This window comes from Lissotriton vulgaris, unplaced genomic scaffold (genome assembly GCF_964263255.1).
Source record: "Lissotriton vulgaris unplaced genomic scaffold, aLisVul1.2 SCAFFOLD_423, whole genome shotgun sequence".
NCBI lineage: Eukaryota > Metazoa > Chordata > Amphibia > Caudata > Salamandridae > Lissotriton > Lissotriton vulgaris.
Window position 1 is genome coordinate 549,275 of NW_028247221.1, and position 13,898 is coordinate 563,172.

Sequence of the window (13,898 nt, forward strand, 5' to 3'; positions counted from 1 at the left end):
TTCCTGTACCTTCTGGTTGCAGGTATACTATATGACTCAAGACTAACGAAGGTGAACCACCAAGTTGTTTCTCCTTCCCCCCTTGCCTCACTTTTATTCTCTCTTCTTTATTTCTTTTCTTTTTACCCCTTTCTCCTTTTCTGGTTCTCTATCTATTATTTGCCTGTGTCTTAATTGTTTATGATAACACCATTTGCACCGTCTCCTTTGTTTTGTAAAATTGTAATAAATGCAAAAATTGTACATGTCCTTTTTTAAATTTGGTATTTATGTAGTCTTATGTGTTTAAATTTCAGCCCTGAGGAAGCTCCCCTTGAGGGAGAGAAACGCATTGGTTGATCTATTTGATAATGAGAAGCTGTTTTATGATAAGAAAATATAAATAAAGAAACTTTTTGCATACAAATATCGTTCTCTTTGGACTTTCTTTACTACGTGCACCCCCAACCAAAACTACAAACATTCTAGTGATCTGAAGCTCTGTGGCGTCATTCAGCAGCTGACGCAGGGGTTGTTTGCACAAAACTATATAACTATTGTTGAACTGGGACTAAGGTGCGGCATCTGAGGGCCCTCTGCTGCTCTGTTCTTGGTGGCTTTTGATATGGTGTTGGATCTTAAATGTATGGGGGTGTTTACATTCAATGGGGTGAGCGTGCACGAGAAGTTGAGAAAGATAAATAAGACCCTGGTTGGTTAACGGCATTCAATACTTGGATACCAGCTTGTAATGCTGCTCATCGGATGCTGCCACGATTCTGCACCTGTGCGGCACATTCCGATTGCGGGTGCGGTCATGACGGCCGGGAGCCGTCATCAGCACACAAGCACTGTGTGCCATGGCGGCTCCCGGCCGTCATCAGCATGCAAGGGGTTAATAAATCCTGTACCTGTTATATTTCAGCCTCTGGCATAATCTCCTTAGGGTACATCCAGTGCTCCTGGGTATCCACTTTACAGCTTGTCTCAGCCAAACCATTAAACATGATCGCTCTATTATTGCACTACAGTCCACAGGGAGCCTGTGTTTCACCGTTCCAACCTATCCCCATAAAACACACTTCTTAAACAGCATAAACAATTGTAAAAGCATAGCATATTCCAAAACCAAATTGGCAGTTTTATACCAAATCCCAAATATCCGCCTTCAATAAGTCCAGTCGCCATTTTTATCCTTACTTAAGTGTCTCGTGTATTCACGTACCCTGAAAAATTGTCATTTAGTTTTCCTTGCAGGCATAAATCACTCAGCCTTAATTGGTAATACATTTCTTTTTGCATCTCTCAGGAACACCTGCGGCTCTTTGACGCTCGCTTCCAGCAAAAGAAGCTCATGCGAGTATTTGCATAAAGCATGTGTCCGTTACACATACGCAGGCGCACGAAAGCCTATACGAGCAGGGGCAGAAGCACATCCCAAGGAAACCGTTGTTTCTAAATAAATGTTTTTAACTACACCGCTTCCGCATCAAAGGATTCGAGCACACTGGTTCTAGTCCTTCTTCCTTGTCTATAGGTCCAGGCGTCAGTGGACTGGGCGTGTCTCTGGCGCCTGCGCACTGGGGCTTTTGATAAGTGGAGACCGGAAACTTGAAGGAAAAGTTGGCTGCTGTTTCACTACCGTTAGCCGCAGAAGATTCCCGTTTCGCCAGCGCAAAAATGTCGGGGGCTTCAAACGTCACGACCATGAAAAAGTTGGTGCATCAGCTGCGACTGGAGGCCAGCCTAAATCGTGTGAAGGTGAGAGACACCATTTTCTACTCTAACTTGGGAGCAAGGGGAGGGTTTCTGCCCCGCCCTTCGGAAGACTCCGAGACAGTCTGTTTACTACTTCTCTCTATCGGAGCCTTAAGGATGGTTCCTGTGTACTGTAGCAGACGAAAAGTAGGGGTTGTCAATGCAGTTCAGTTTATCAGTTCTGTTCATGTCAACGTGTGTCCTGTGTTTTTCTCTAACTGTAGCCATACCCGGAAGACCGGTGCTTACTTCCCCTGGCCTCGCTACCCCTAGGAACTTGAACACTATGGGATATGATATCTCGTCCTCCTCTGCAGAAGTGTACTTTTTTGTTTATTCGGTTCTCATCACATACATGCCAGCAATTTAGAACAGGAAAGTGGAAGATGTATGTAACCATTGTTTGGTGGAAATGACAAGAAGCCCTACGCACACAAGAACAGACAGGGCTCTGAAAGCAACAGGTGTGTGTCCTGGCAACGCGCTCTATCGTTTGTTTCTTGCCTCTGGCCGACTACGCCCGCTTTTACCTTTGTACTTGGGTCCTCAGACAGTAAGAGTCGCCTGAAAGTCTTTGGCGCTGCAGTGACAATGGAAATATATCTGCCCATAGTTGTCGCGCTCCTTGCACACATTTCCCAGCTACGGTGTCGATCGCGCTAGCTTTTTATTTCACGGATCTGTATGAATTGAGGGACATGTTTTCAAAGAGCGAAGAAAGCGGAGTTTCTGCATTGCTACAGCAGGGGATAGCAGAACCGTGCCTTATCTTCACTGAATTGACAGCTATGCTCCCCCATGTGCTGGCGCATTTGAGGCTGCCTAACGCCAACACAGGCAGCTTTGTGCCATAGTTCAGGTGTGTTTGCATTGTGGTCCAGATTGCTTTTGTGCAGGGATGGGAGTCTTCCTGCATTAAAAAAAAAAACCCGATAATTTTAGGTTATTTCCTCTTCATATGTGTTCTGCAGAGTGCAGCACACTTGCAGTAAGGAAATGGCGAGACAAGCACACTATTTTGGTGCAGATCAGTGTTTAGACGCCCATGGATTTGTCAATCTATCGGTGGATGCAGATGAACACCTATGCACCAGTAATAGACCGCTTTTCAGGCACAAAGTAAAGCAAGGCAGCACGATGTTTTTTCTTTTTCTTCAAAAAGCTACGCAAATAGTAATTTTCTACTATAATGCAACTCGGAGGCAAAACCTTTGTAAATCTGGACCTATAATGTGAACACAAGTCCATCATAGTGGGAGGTCATGTAAATTCTTAAATTATGACACACTGATTAAAAACCCTTAATTGGCCCCGAATTGCGTTCCTTTCATCACAGAACAGCCTTTTCCCACCTTTTGCAGAATGCAACTTTACAGTGCGATATCAACCTAGCTCCAGAACTTGAAAGGAAGCGTTTATGTGAAATGGCTACCTTGGACCTCCTTTTTGAAAGCACTTTTCGGATTGATGGTCACAATCTTCATTACTTGTTGTGCTTTTGTACTTCTCTTTAACCTTTCACTTTCCTGTGATTGGATTAGCTACATAACTGTGTGTCCACTAAGGTCTGCATTTGCTGTTTTGCATGAGCAGAACCTGCGGATATTAATATAATTACTTACTATTTTTACAGTTAGAAGCTTTGTCAGCTGTCATAATTCACTGCTTTGTTTCTTGTCATTTACATTTTTCTTCCGCCCACTACAGCATATACCATTTAACAATGGGTCAGCACTCTTCAGCCATTGGCTTACTTCACTAAGATTGACCACATTCTGCTCATTGACCAGGAACGCATCCACAAAGTAGCTTCCTTGAGTGGCGAGTTCAGCCACAGCAATGTATTGTTTTTCAGACCAAAGAGATGTGTGTATGTGTGTGTGTGAGAGAGTTGATGGACTCAGACACTCAGTTACTGTCCTTCCTTCTGTTTAAAGCATCATTTACGTTATTCAAATGGGTCTTTCTGTCTTAATTCTCTTCTCCTCTGCACCAACCCAGGCTATTGCTAGTCGTCATCTCATTGGAAATCTTCACACTAGAACATGCTAGATTGGTCTGGCAACTGCAGCAAGAGTATCACGAGCAAGGGGCAGGAGTACAGATGATACCAATGAGATTCACGATTCCCGCATAGTGAGCCTCCATGTTCGAGGCCTAATAGCCCAGTCAAGCGCAAGGCGATCTTCTCCTATTTAGAACACACTGGGGGGGGGACATCTGCTTACTACAAGAAACCCATCTACTTACTACAAGAAACCCATCTGCTCACTGGGGACAATCATTGCGTTTGCTCCCCGAAGTTCCCAGACAATACTGGTCCTCAGACTTGTCCAAAAAGAATGGGGTAGCCATTCTAATTGCCCAGATCTTCCAAGGAAAGGTGATCAAGACCATTGCGAACACAAAGGTAGAGCACCAGAAGTTAGAATTCAACGGGGCTGTACACAGTTTACAGTAGCGTACATATACGCCCCTAATAAGCTATTCCGGAAAGCTATTAAAACATTTTTGTTTTAGATTCTTTTTTAGCTGTCCTATGCTGTTTTGGGCCTCAAGTTGTGCTATGTTCTACCTTGTTGAGGCGCCAGGACGCTCCTTTGCTGGAGCAGCTGTGCGCAAAATAAATACCAATAACATAACATAAGCCCCAGGAGTGCTTCTTACTAAACTACTATGCGCAAGTGTTGGCCATGCCTGACCGGGGGGTATTGTTTGGGGGAGACATGAACCAAGTAATGAACACAGACCTAGACCGCTCCTGACAACCCACAACTCAAGCAGGGACACTCACAGGCGGGACAGCAATGGCTTGCAAACAGCACACTCAATGGTGTATTGAGGCACACATCCTTCTACCAGGGACTATATATATTTCTCTGCAGCTCACAAGACTAATTCCTGAATTGATCACTTCCTAGGCACGGAGGCACTTGTGGGATGTGTGGCCGATGCAACATAGAGCTGCGTTCTCTCTCCGACCATGTCCTGATCACGCTGTCGCTGAACCTAGGGGCAGCCCAACCCCGCCAGTCACGTTGGCGTCTCCGAGACGCGCTGATTCACTCAGACCAGATAAAGGCATTTTTGAAGACTCTTAGAGACTATCGCACCTATAATGATGGAGAGGGCGTGCGCCCAGCCTCTCTATGCAGCATTCAAATTGGTTACACGAGGGGAACGAATAGCTATCTCAGCAGGCAATAATAAGCTTAGAAAGAAACATAGGAAGGAGATGAGACAGCGGTAGTGGAATTAGAATCCATACACAAACGCACTGGTGCCCCCTGGGTGTGGTGAGAATTAAAGGGGAAACAGCTCATTCTTTACAGGCTGGATGGACCTTGATAAAGCAGAATATGCCTTGCTTCGCCTACGGCACAAATTCTTACTTGGTGGCAATCGTTCAGGCCGCATGCTCACCCACAAACTGAGGCAAAGAGATCTCTGGGTCGATCCTTGCAGTTAAATCCCCATCCGGGACAATAGTCCATACAGATTCTGAGGTTGCCGAGGCCTTCAGTGCTTTTAACTCCAAGCTCTACTCGAGGGAGACTCCCCCAGCAGACATATAGCTGCCTACTTCCAAGAAGTGCAGCTGTCTTTGGTACCGGCAGATGCTGCCACCCATATCGATCACCCTATTAAAGTGGACAATGTAATCTCCACGATAGCCAGCCTCAAAATAGCAAAGTCCCCGGGTCCAGGTGGCTTCACCCTCCTGTTCTATAAGAAATTGGTCAGGTCCTCGCACCCATACAAACGCAGGTTTTTAACTCTTATTGACACAGGTATTACCTGATTCTTTCACAGAAGCCTCAATATCGGTAATCCTAAAACCCACCAAAGATCCCCTGGCTTCACCCTCCTGTTCTATAAGAAATTGGTCAGGTCCTCGCACCCATACAAACGCAGCTTTTTAACTCTTATTGACACAGGTATTACCTGGTTCTTTCACAGAAGCCTCAATATCGGTAATCCTAAAACCCACCAAAGATCCCCTGGATTGAGCGCCCTATCGAGCGATTTCACTGCTCAACTTGGGCGCCAACATTTTCACTGGTATCTTGACCACGTGCATTAATCTGTACATGATGGGCCTTGTCGACCCGGCCCAAACCTAGTTCATCCTGACTAGGCAATTTGGGGACAACACGAAGCGACTTATTCATATTACAGATCTCATTGCCCTCTCCTGACGGGAGGCTTTCCTGTTGTCAGTCGACGCAGAGAAAGACTTTGATAGGGTCTATTGGCCATTCTTAATGGAGACTCTTCCCCCGGTTCGGTTTTGGGGACTGGATTCTCGGCTGGTTAAGATGCATATACAAAACACCTAGAGCATCCGTCACGGTTAACGGGTATTCCTCTGGGTTCTTTACAATTTGCAGGGGAACCTTACAGGGGTGCCCTCTCTCTCCTCTATTGTTTGTCTTGTAGAGAGTCCAAGATAATCCAGGAATATCCAGAATCTGCCTCAGGGCAGACATACTATCAGCCTATATGCCGACGATGTGATCCTGTCTGTGACGAAACTGGTAACCTCAGCAGCACTAGTAGGCGAGTTCTCCTGCTTTCAGCGACGTCTTGGGTTTAAAGTTCAATCTACATAAGTCACAAATCCTAAAGCTGTTCACATCCCTTGCCAGTGAGGAAGCCCTGGGTAAACCATTCCCATTCTCCTGGGCTAGCCATCACATACCATACCTAGGAATTCTCCTGGCGTGCACTCCGGCCAAAACTCTTAACAGCTAATTATACCCCACTCCTGGAGCAAACTAACAAAACTCCAGCAACATGGACAAGCACTGGTCTCTCATGGGCAGGCCGTATTTCAGCAGTCAAGATGATGATTTATGCCACGCGTGCTCTACATCTTTCAAACTATTCCCTAAGCACCCGCCACCCGACCACATTGCGTAACCTCCAGCGAGCTATAAATCGCTTTGTCTGGGGTGGGTAGTAACCTCGTCTCCGCTTCTTGCAAATTGCAAAGACGAAACCTGAATGGCGGGGGGTGGGGGGGATGGGAGTTCCAGTGGTATCACAGTATTTCCAAGCTTCTCAGTTACGCTTCATCCTTGAGTGGAACCATCCGCTTTCAGAGAAACACTAAACATTCATGGATCAAACGACAGAGGTAGAAATATTTGGCATGAAATCTGGCTCCCACGTAAACATAGGGCTTGGGGTCTACATTTTGCCTGTCACAGCGACCACTCTAAAGATCTGGAGCGTAACGGCGATTCAACACTGGTTTACCACCTTCCCCTCCCCGATGACTCCGCTGGTTGACAACCCGGACTTTCTGTCTGGTGTAGATCAGAACTTTTTCAGTGGTGGCGAGCGAAGGGTTGTAAAGGGGTGGGCTCTCTCTTTGACCAAGAGGGAGTTATCCCTTTTGATCAGCTTCAGGCGGACTACGCAATCCTGCTTCGGTGTGCTACATTTATCATTAAGTACGTCATTGGGTAACCTCTCCAGAGGTAAGACCAAGAGGCCTTGCGACGGTTAACACAGTTTGAAAAGTGGCTCGTCACTAAGGACAGTGACAAACTCCTTATATCAGAACTATACACATTACTCTCCTTGGACACTTCGCCTGCAAACAACCAAGGGACAGTTACGATGGGCGGAAGAATTAGGCAGACACCTTACAAGCAAAGAGTGGCAGTATATCTTCTACAGAGCACACCACACAGCTCATGACATCTCGGGTACAGAAGCTGCATATAAGGTGGCTGCGTATTGGTATTTAACTCCGACCCGATGTAATCATCTGAAGAAGGAACGCTCGGCCTACTGTTGGCGGGGTTACGGTCAGACTGGCTTCCTAGTGCATCTTCTTTGGCACTGCCCCCAAATTAGTGAGATACTGGGATTTAATATTGCAAGACCTAAAAGACGCCTTTTGACACGGACATCCCACAATTCCTTTCGTACTTCCTGATAGGCCTTTCCAACTGATTGACCTTTCCTTTGCACTACATGAGAGGGATATAGATAGCTATAGGCCTGAATACCTCGCGTCTAGATTTTTTTTCCCTTCCGGGGACCAGAAGGGAGAGACAGCACAAGTCATGCATTCCAGTACACAAGATGTACTTCCCTCTGGACACTCCCAAAGACGTCATCACAATTTGACCAAGAGGTACTTTTTGACCTCACTGAATTCAGGTTATTAAACCTAGACGAATATAGACCTTTAAGATAAGGGTCCATACTAATATCTTCACTAATATTAGGTCCTGAAGAAAGCCTAACCGATACCTCCTGGCCGACTCAAGGGCTGAAACATGTCTACCTTTTTTACGGACTAATGATCAGTGCAAGAAGACTCCTTATTCCTCTTCCTACGCACGCCCAAGATTTTAATAGAGCCTGAACCCATACCTAATACATTTTCTGTTTAATTTGGTCACTCAAGCTTTTTACCAGAGCACCTTCTTTTTTTAAATCACTTGATCACTCACCATTGTTGAGGACTGATCACTACTGTTGTAACCAGTGGTTTACCTCTGGGTGGAGGAAGCATAACAAACTAACCCGATGATGATGCTGCCACGTACCTTTTTAAAGGTGGAGAACCAAGATATACTGCTATCCGAGCCTTGGCACGTGATTGAGGGTTTTTTATCTGTATCGTGAAATGCAATTTAAAAAACTCTGGTGACTCAGGACAAGTGATCCGTTCCCTCTCGGATTTTTTTTTTTTGTACCAAGGAGGCTGAATGGATCACGAAGACTTCCCCCCCCCCCCCCCCCCCCCTCTTGATTTCATTCAGATTTTTTAGCTCACTGGGGTTCCAAGAAAGTCTTGGACCATTCTGCTTGGCTCAGACGGCTGTAGGCAGTGTTGTGCATGGCACGATTATCGTTGGTGACAGACAATAAAGCAGATGTTTTCCAATAACTTTGGGCTCCTTTTAGAACTATCCTCTGTAAGGAGTTCAGAGATGTGACCTGCCCTAAGCTCTTACTGATTTTACAACTCACCGATACAGACCAGCTTCATAAGCAATGGTAAATTATGGGCAGGAAACTTCGACACAGGCCGAAGACAGTGTGCGAAGGAGACTGGCAGATGGGGTACTGTCTTTCTTTCGTCTTTTCTTTCCTATATTGCTCATTGCCAAGTTAGAAGTTCAATTAAGTGATGTACTTTGCTATGGCATAGCACAAGACAAGGCTCGAGTCTAAGATTACAAGGCAAATTTCTTGATGAGCAGCCTATTGTAGCTCATAGCCTCCGCTGCCTGCCTCCGAGTTGTTGGCATTCAGTTGTGTCAATTTCATTAGGCCACTGCTCCCATTGATGGCTACTGACTATGTATCGCAGTAAGTTTTTCTATGCTGTGCTGTAATATAAACAAAGTTATTCCACAAAACTACCTCTCAACTAGTCATCAACAAACTTGAGTACAAACGCACCACATACAAATCTCTATGAACACCTATGTCCAGACATGTTGACGGTTGGTTTCTCCGGAACCTTCACAAATGGATAAAAAGTATGACCACTTTTTTAATACCAGTCCATTACCTACCTCTGTCAGTATTCTGAACGTTACAGAAAGTGTGCCTGGTAAATCTTTACTAACACAGGCCTCCGAATCAGAAATGTTACCAGACCTATAGATGAAGGGACTTGAATGATCTACTTTACCTAATTGTAATGTGCTTGACCCGTAAACTGGCCTCAAACTGTGATTCTAAGTCATTATTTTGTTAGAGCTGCCTTTTTCTTCATGATCACATATGAGATCACCCTCATGCAAGTTCAGCATTTATGCTGTACAAAAAACTGTTTTGTTTGATTTAATAAACTACACACTTGGTCCCTTGTACATTAGGAATCTAGCACATGTATATCCTACACATGACCCCTACTAAGCCTCTTAGTTCACTAATAGCATTTTCATCAACGGCAGGGTCAGGAATGCTTCTGTGTTTAAAAATGCACTTTTACTCAAAAGCTTACTAAAACATGATTTGGTAGTGCACTGTCATTTACAATGAGCACTTTTTCTACTGAAATCTCACAAAACTATCCCACTAAGATGCATGTTTCACTGATTAAACTATATAGTGTATAAACAAGCTACGGAAATTGTGTTAGAAAAAACATTAATTTGCCCATCAGTAAATTACGTGTTCTGATTTTTCATTCTTTTTTATTTCTATTTTTTATTCTTTTTTTTTAATCCCACAGAATGACAAAGATATGTGTTTTCATAAACACTTGTTTGGTTATTGTATCTCCGTGCACTCGAAAAGTTATTCCAACTGAAGGTGATTTGGGCGCGTTTCCTTGTCGCACTATGCCAAATAGTGCCTTATTTAATTGATCCAAAGTGTGATTTGGAGATTAAAATATTTCTTCAAGGATGCGATACCTTCAGCCACAACCAATACTACTGTATTCAAACCCAAGAGCACATTCTGTGCACCATATTCCCACAAGACCATAGAAACTGTGGAAAGAATGATACTGACTGACATCCAAAAAATCAACTTTAACAAAAATACCAAAAACAATATGTCCAAAAAAGAGCTAAGCACTATCATACAATTAGCACAGGATACTGAACTTACTTTTCAAAGAGCGGAAAAAGGGGGCGCCCTGATCATTATGGACACTACCTTTTACTACAACAATGTAAATCAGCATGTACATGATGAAAACACATATATTCCTTTGGATATTGATCCCACTGAAGAATATCAAAAAATCCTCACAGCAATTCTGGAACACGCGCTAGAACAACAATGGATTGATGAAAGAACATACAGATTTCTGACAACTAAATATCCTCAGAGGCCAAGATTATACATGTTGCCTAAAATCCACAAAGACTTGAAAAATCCACCCTTCAGACCTATAGTGTCTGCTTGCGGGTCTATATCTGACAGTATTGGCAAATACTTAGACTGTTACTTACAGCCGATCGTACAAATAGGTCAAACCTATATTAAGGACACCACCACCTTTCTCAACTTACTCAAAACTATTGAGTTGCAACCCAATACAGAATACTGGCTCGGCACAATAGATGTAGTGTCATTATACACTTCCATACCACACGATGAAGGTCTTGAAGCCTTCGAATGGAACCTTCTAAGAGATGATGAATGTGAAGCCAACAAAATCTTCCTTATGGAACTTATGAACTTTGCACTATACCACAGCTATTTTGAGTGGGACAACAGATTCTACAATCAATGCAATGGCACATCAATGGGCTTCGGGGGGGGGGCTCCCTCGTATGCAAACCTGTTCATGTCCAAATTTGAATATGAGAACATATTGAACAACACCAACTGGACTGACCATCTAGTGACATTCAAAAGATACATAGATTTGTTTCTAATTTGGAGAGGTAACAAAGAACAACTCCTAACTAATATTATGGAAATAAACCAACTAAATCCAAGAATCAAATTTACGCACACTATTCATAAAGAAACCATATCTTTTCTAGATGTTCAGATAACCATCATCAACCAAAAACGACACACTCAAGTCTATAAAAAATCAACAGATCGAAACTCCAGCTTGTTGTTCCAAAGCTTCCATCCAGAAACCTTGAAAAAACATTTGCCCACGTCTCAATTTATTCGTCTCAAAAGAATCACTTCGGATCCACACAAATTAGAAGAAACCATTGCAGATCAACAACAGCAATATTTAAAACGAGGATATCCTAAAGACATCTTAGAAGAATCCATCAAAAAGGTAACTAACCTATCAAGAGAGCAGTTGCTTACACCCAAACCTCAATCTATAGAAAAAAAGACAGTATGTGTCCTTAAATATTCGACAGCATCTTCACAAATCAAGAAAATTATCAATCAACATTGGAATCTGATCAAGACAGAACCCGACCTAACCAATCTCTACAGTGATAACTTGACTTTTGCTTTCAAAAGATCTAAAAATCTCAAAGAGGTACTCACTGCCAAAAAAAGCAATAAAACTCCATCGAAAGGTATGCTCAAATGCCTCAATTGCATACATTGCAATAACACAATACCAGGAAATACTTTCATGCACCCTACCAAAGGCTACAAAATAGACCTTCAATACACAGGAACCTGTGACACTAAAAATGTTATCTGCGCAATCAAATGCCCATGTGGCAAAATATATGTCGGACAAACGGAAAGAAAGATCAAAACCAGAATATCAGAACATAAAAGCAACATCCGGACAAAAAATTCGAAATCAGCAGTAGCCACCCATTGGCTAGAAAATAATCATCAAATTGCACAGCTTAAATTTACCATACTGCAGATACTCCCGCAACGCCAAGACATTGATCCCACCAAACAACGCTTACAAGCAGAATTTTACTGGATCAAAAAATTGAATTCCCTCCAACCAGCATGGATCAATGACAGAATTGAATATTCATGCTTCCTTTAATTCAGGACACAACATTCGGCTATATGAGAGGCTTCTCGCTCCTCTATTGATGACCCTAAGAACTTGGATCAACGAGTGGTCTACTCTTGTCTAATTAAGTTTTGATTTAATTTATTTTATTGAGATTGCATGTTTGTATTTCCATGATGGCATACACTTAAGAGATGCATACACTCCTTTACAGTTTATCCGACAACATTGAACATTACCTATATGTCCACAATACGTCCAACGCACATCTATTACTACTGAGTTCGTTATGAGAGAACGTCTGTTGAATATGATTATTCATTATATCACGATGGTCTGTGTATTTAAACATGTCCGAATCTAAGACCTTTTGAGAGCCTATCACTACACTACGTTTCACACGAGTGTTTATTTACTAACAGACGTCTCTACACATGACCCAGTTTGAACCTATCAGAACTCGCGTAACATCCCCATGACGGCGTTTTCACCGCGCGCTAAAGCATTCATTTTATTAATTTATTTTGTATTCTTTAAATGCCTCGCTAGTCTAAGCGAGAAACTTGTTTACCTATTATATTCAATCTAACACTAAGATACCGGTATCTTTTCTCGTAACTCAATACCGTCACAGCCTTTCCCGATGTTGTTATCACGTGACTATTAGACATGCCTATAACTAGCTTCCCCATTGGTCTGTTGTTCATCTGACCGGTTCCGCGTTCGGGACCCAGAGAGCTCGACACGTTACTTTCGCGGTAAGTCCTGCTAGAACGGTTTCCGTTTGTCCCGCTTGCTTGCTCTAGTCGTAACCATTTACGCACTCGCCCAACACTCTCATGTCACCTCCCCAAACCACATGCATAGTGTATTGCACACGCCACACGGATCAATGCGTAATGTTCATTGCATATACAAACAGGACAATATAACAAACTGTTGCAACTCATTTTATTTGTGTTTTGATAATGTTTTCAATCGGTAACCAATGGTGAATGCATTTACTTATGGCTCGTTTTGAATAATCTCATGGCTCGTTCTCTGAAAGTTAAGGTCTTGTATGTTTTCATTTCAGGCCCCTCACGAAGGGTTATATCTACTAACCCGAAATGCATTGGACAAGCATGAAGTAATGTTAAGAAATACTTATGTTGGATATTATATTGCAACTACGATTTAATTAAGGAATCACCTGTTGGAATGAAATAAATTCTAAATCAAGAACTTCAGCAAGTTTTGATTGTATTCTTTTGAATAAGCACAATAATCTTTGAAGAAACCAATGTTTTCATAATCACTGACATATATGTTGGAATGATTGTCCAAGTAATTTATTTATAAGCTTTTTAAAAAACGCCTGACAGCCTTTCATTTCACACTTTTTATTCAGCTCGATTGTCAGACCGTTCACTTAACAAAATCAGAGAAACAAAAGTAAACCCCAACTTCAGGATAAAAGAAAATTGTATGAGGATATGAGCTGAAATTTGACCTTTGTCTCTGAACAGAGGAAATGTGAACAGATTAAAAACAGATTTAAAGGCATATTCTATTGCTTATTCAAACAGAACACCTGTTATATGTCCGCTTGGCAGAACTGGCCATTGGGCCCTAAAAAAAGTTGCTCTGATAAAATCTTACTTGCTACAGCAAGTAGACGAGTAGATTACTCAAGGTCTGTCTCCATGACAGCCAATTGAGGCTCGGTAAGACGTCATTCATGCGTCTTTAGCGCACTCGCTGTGCTAAATCGAACTCCTAATTT

The 13,898-nt window shown here is 42.8% G+C and overlaps 2 protein-coding genes across 2 annotated transcripts in view; both read left to right on the forward strand.

Annotated features, from left to right (window-relative positions):
* Nucleotides 1-1,572: 1,572 nt before the first annotated feature.
* LOC147665212 (guanine nucleotide-binding protein G(I)/G(S)/G(O) subunit gamma-5) overlaps nucleotides 1,573-13,898 on the forward strand; it is a 45,900-nt gene continuing 33,574 nt past the window's right edge. The window contains exon 1 of the mRNA XM_086949672.1: nucleotides 1,573-1,740. Within this exon, the coding sequence (XP_086805798.1) occupies nucleotides 1,660-1,740 (81 nt within the window). The 5' untranslated portion in view covers nucleotides 1,573-1,659. The remainder of the gene's footprint in view (nucleotides 1,741-13,898) is intronic.
* On the forward strand, nucleotides 10,090-13,355 carry LOC147665213 (uncharacterized). The gene has a single exon (XM_086949671.1). It carries the CDS (start codon nucleotides 10,223-10,225, stop codon nucleotides 12,161-12,163), a length of 1,941 nt encoding a protein of 646 aa, XP_086805797.1. The 5' UTR covers nucleotides 10,090-10,222; the 3' UTR covers nucleotides 12,164-13,355.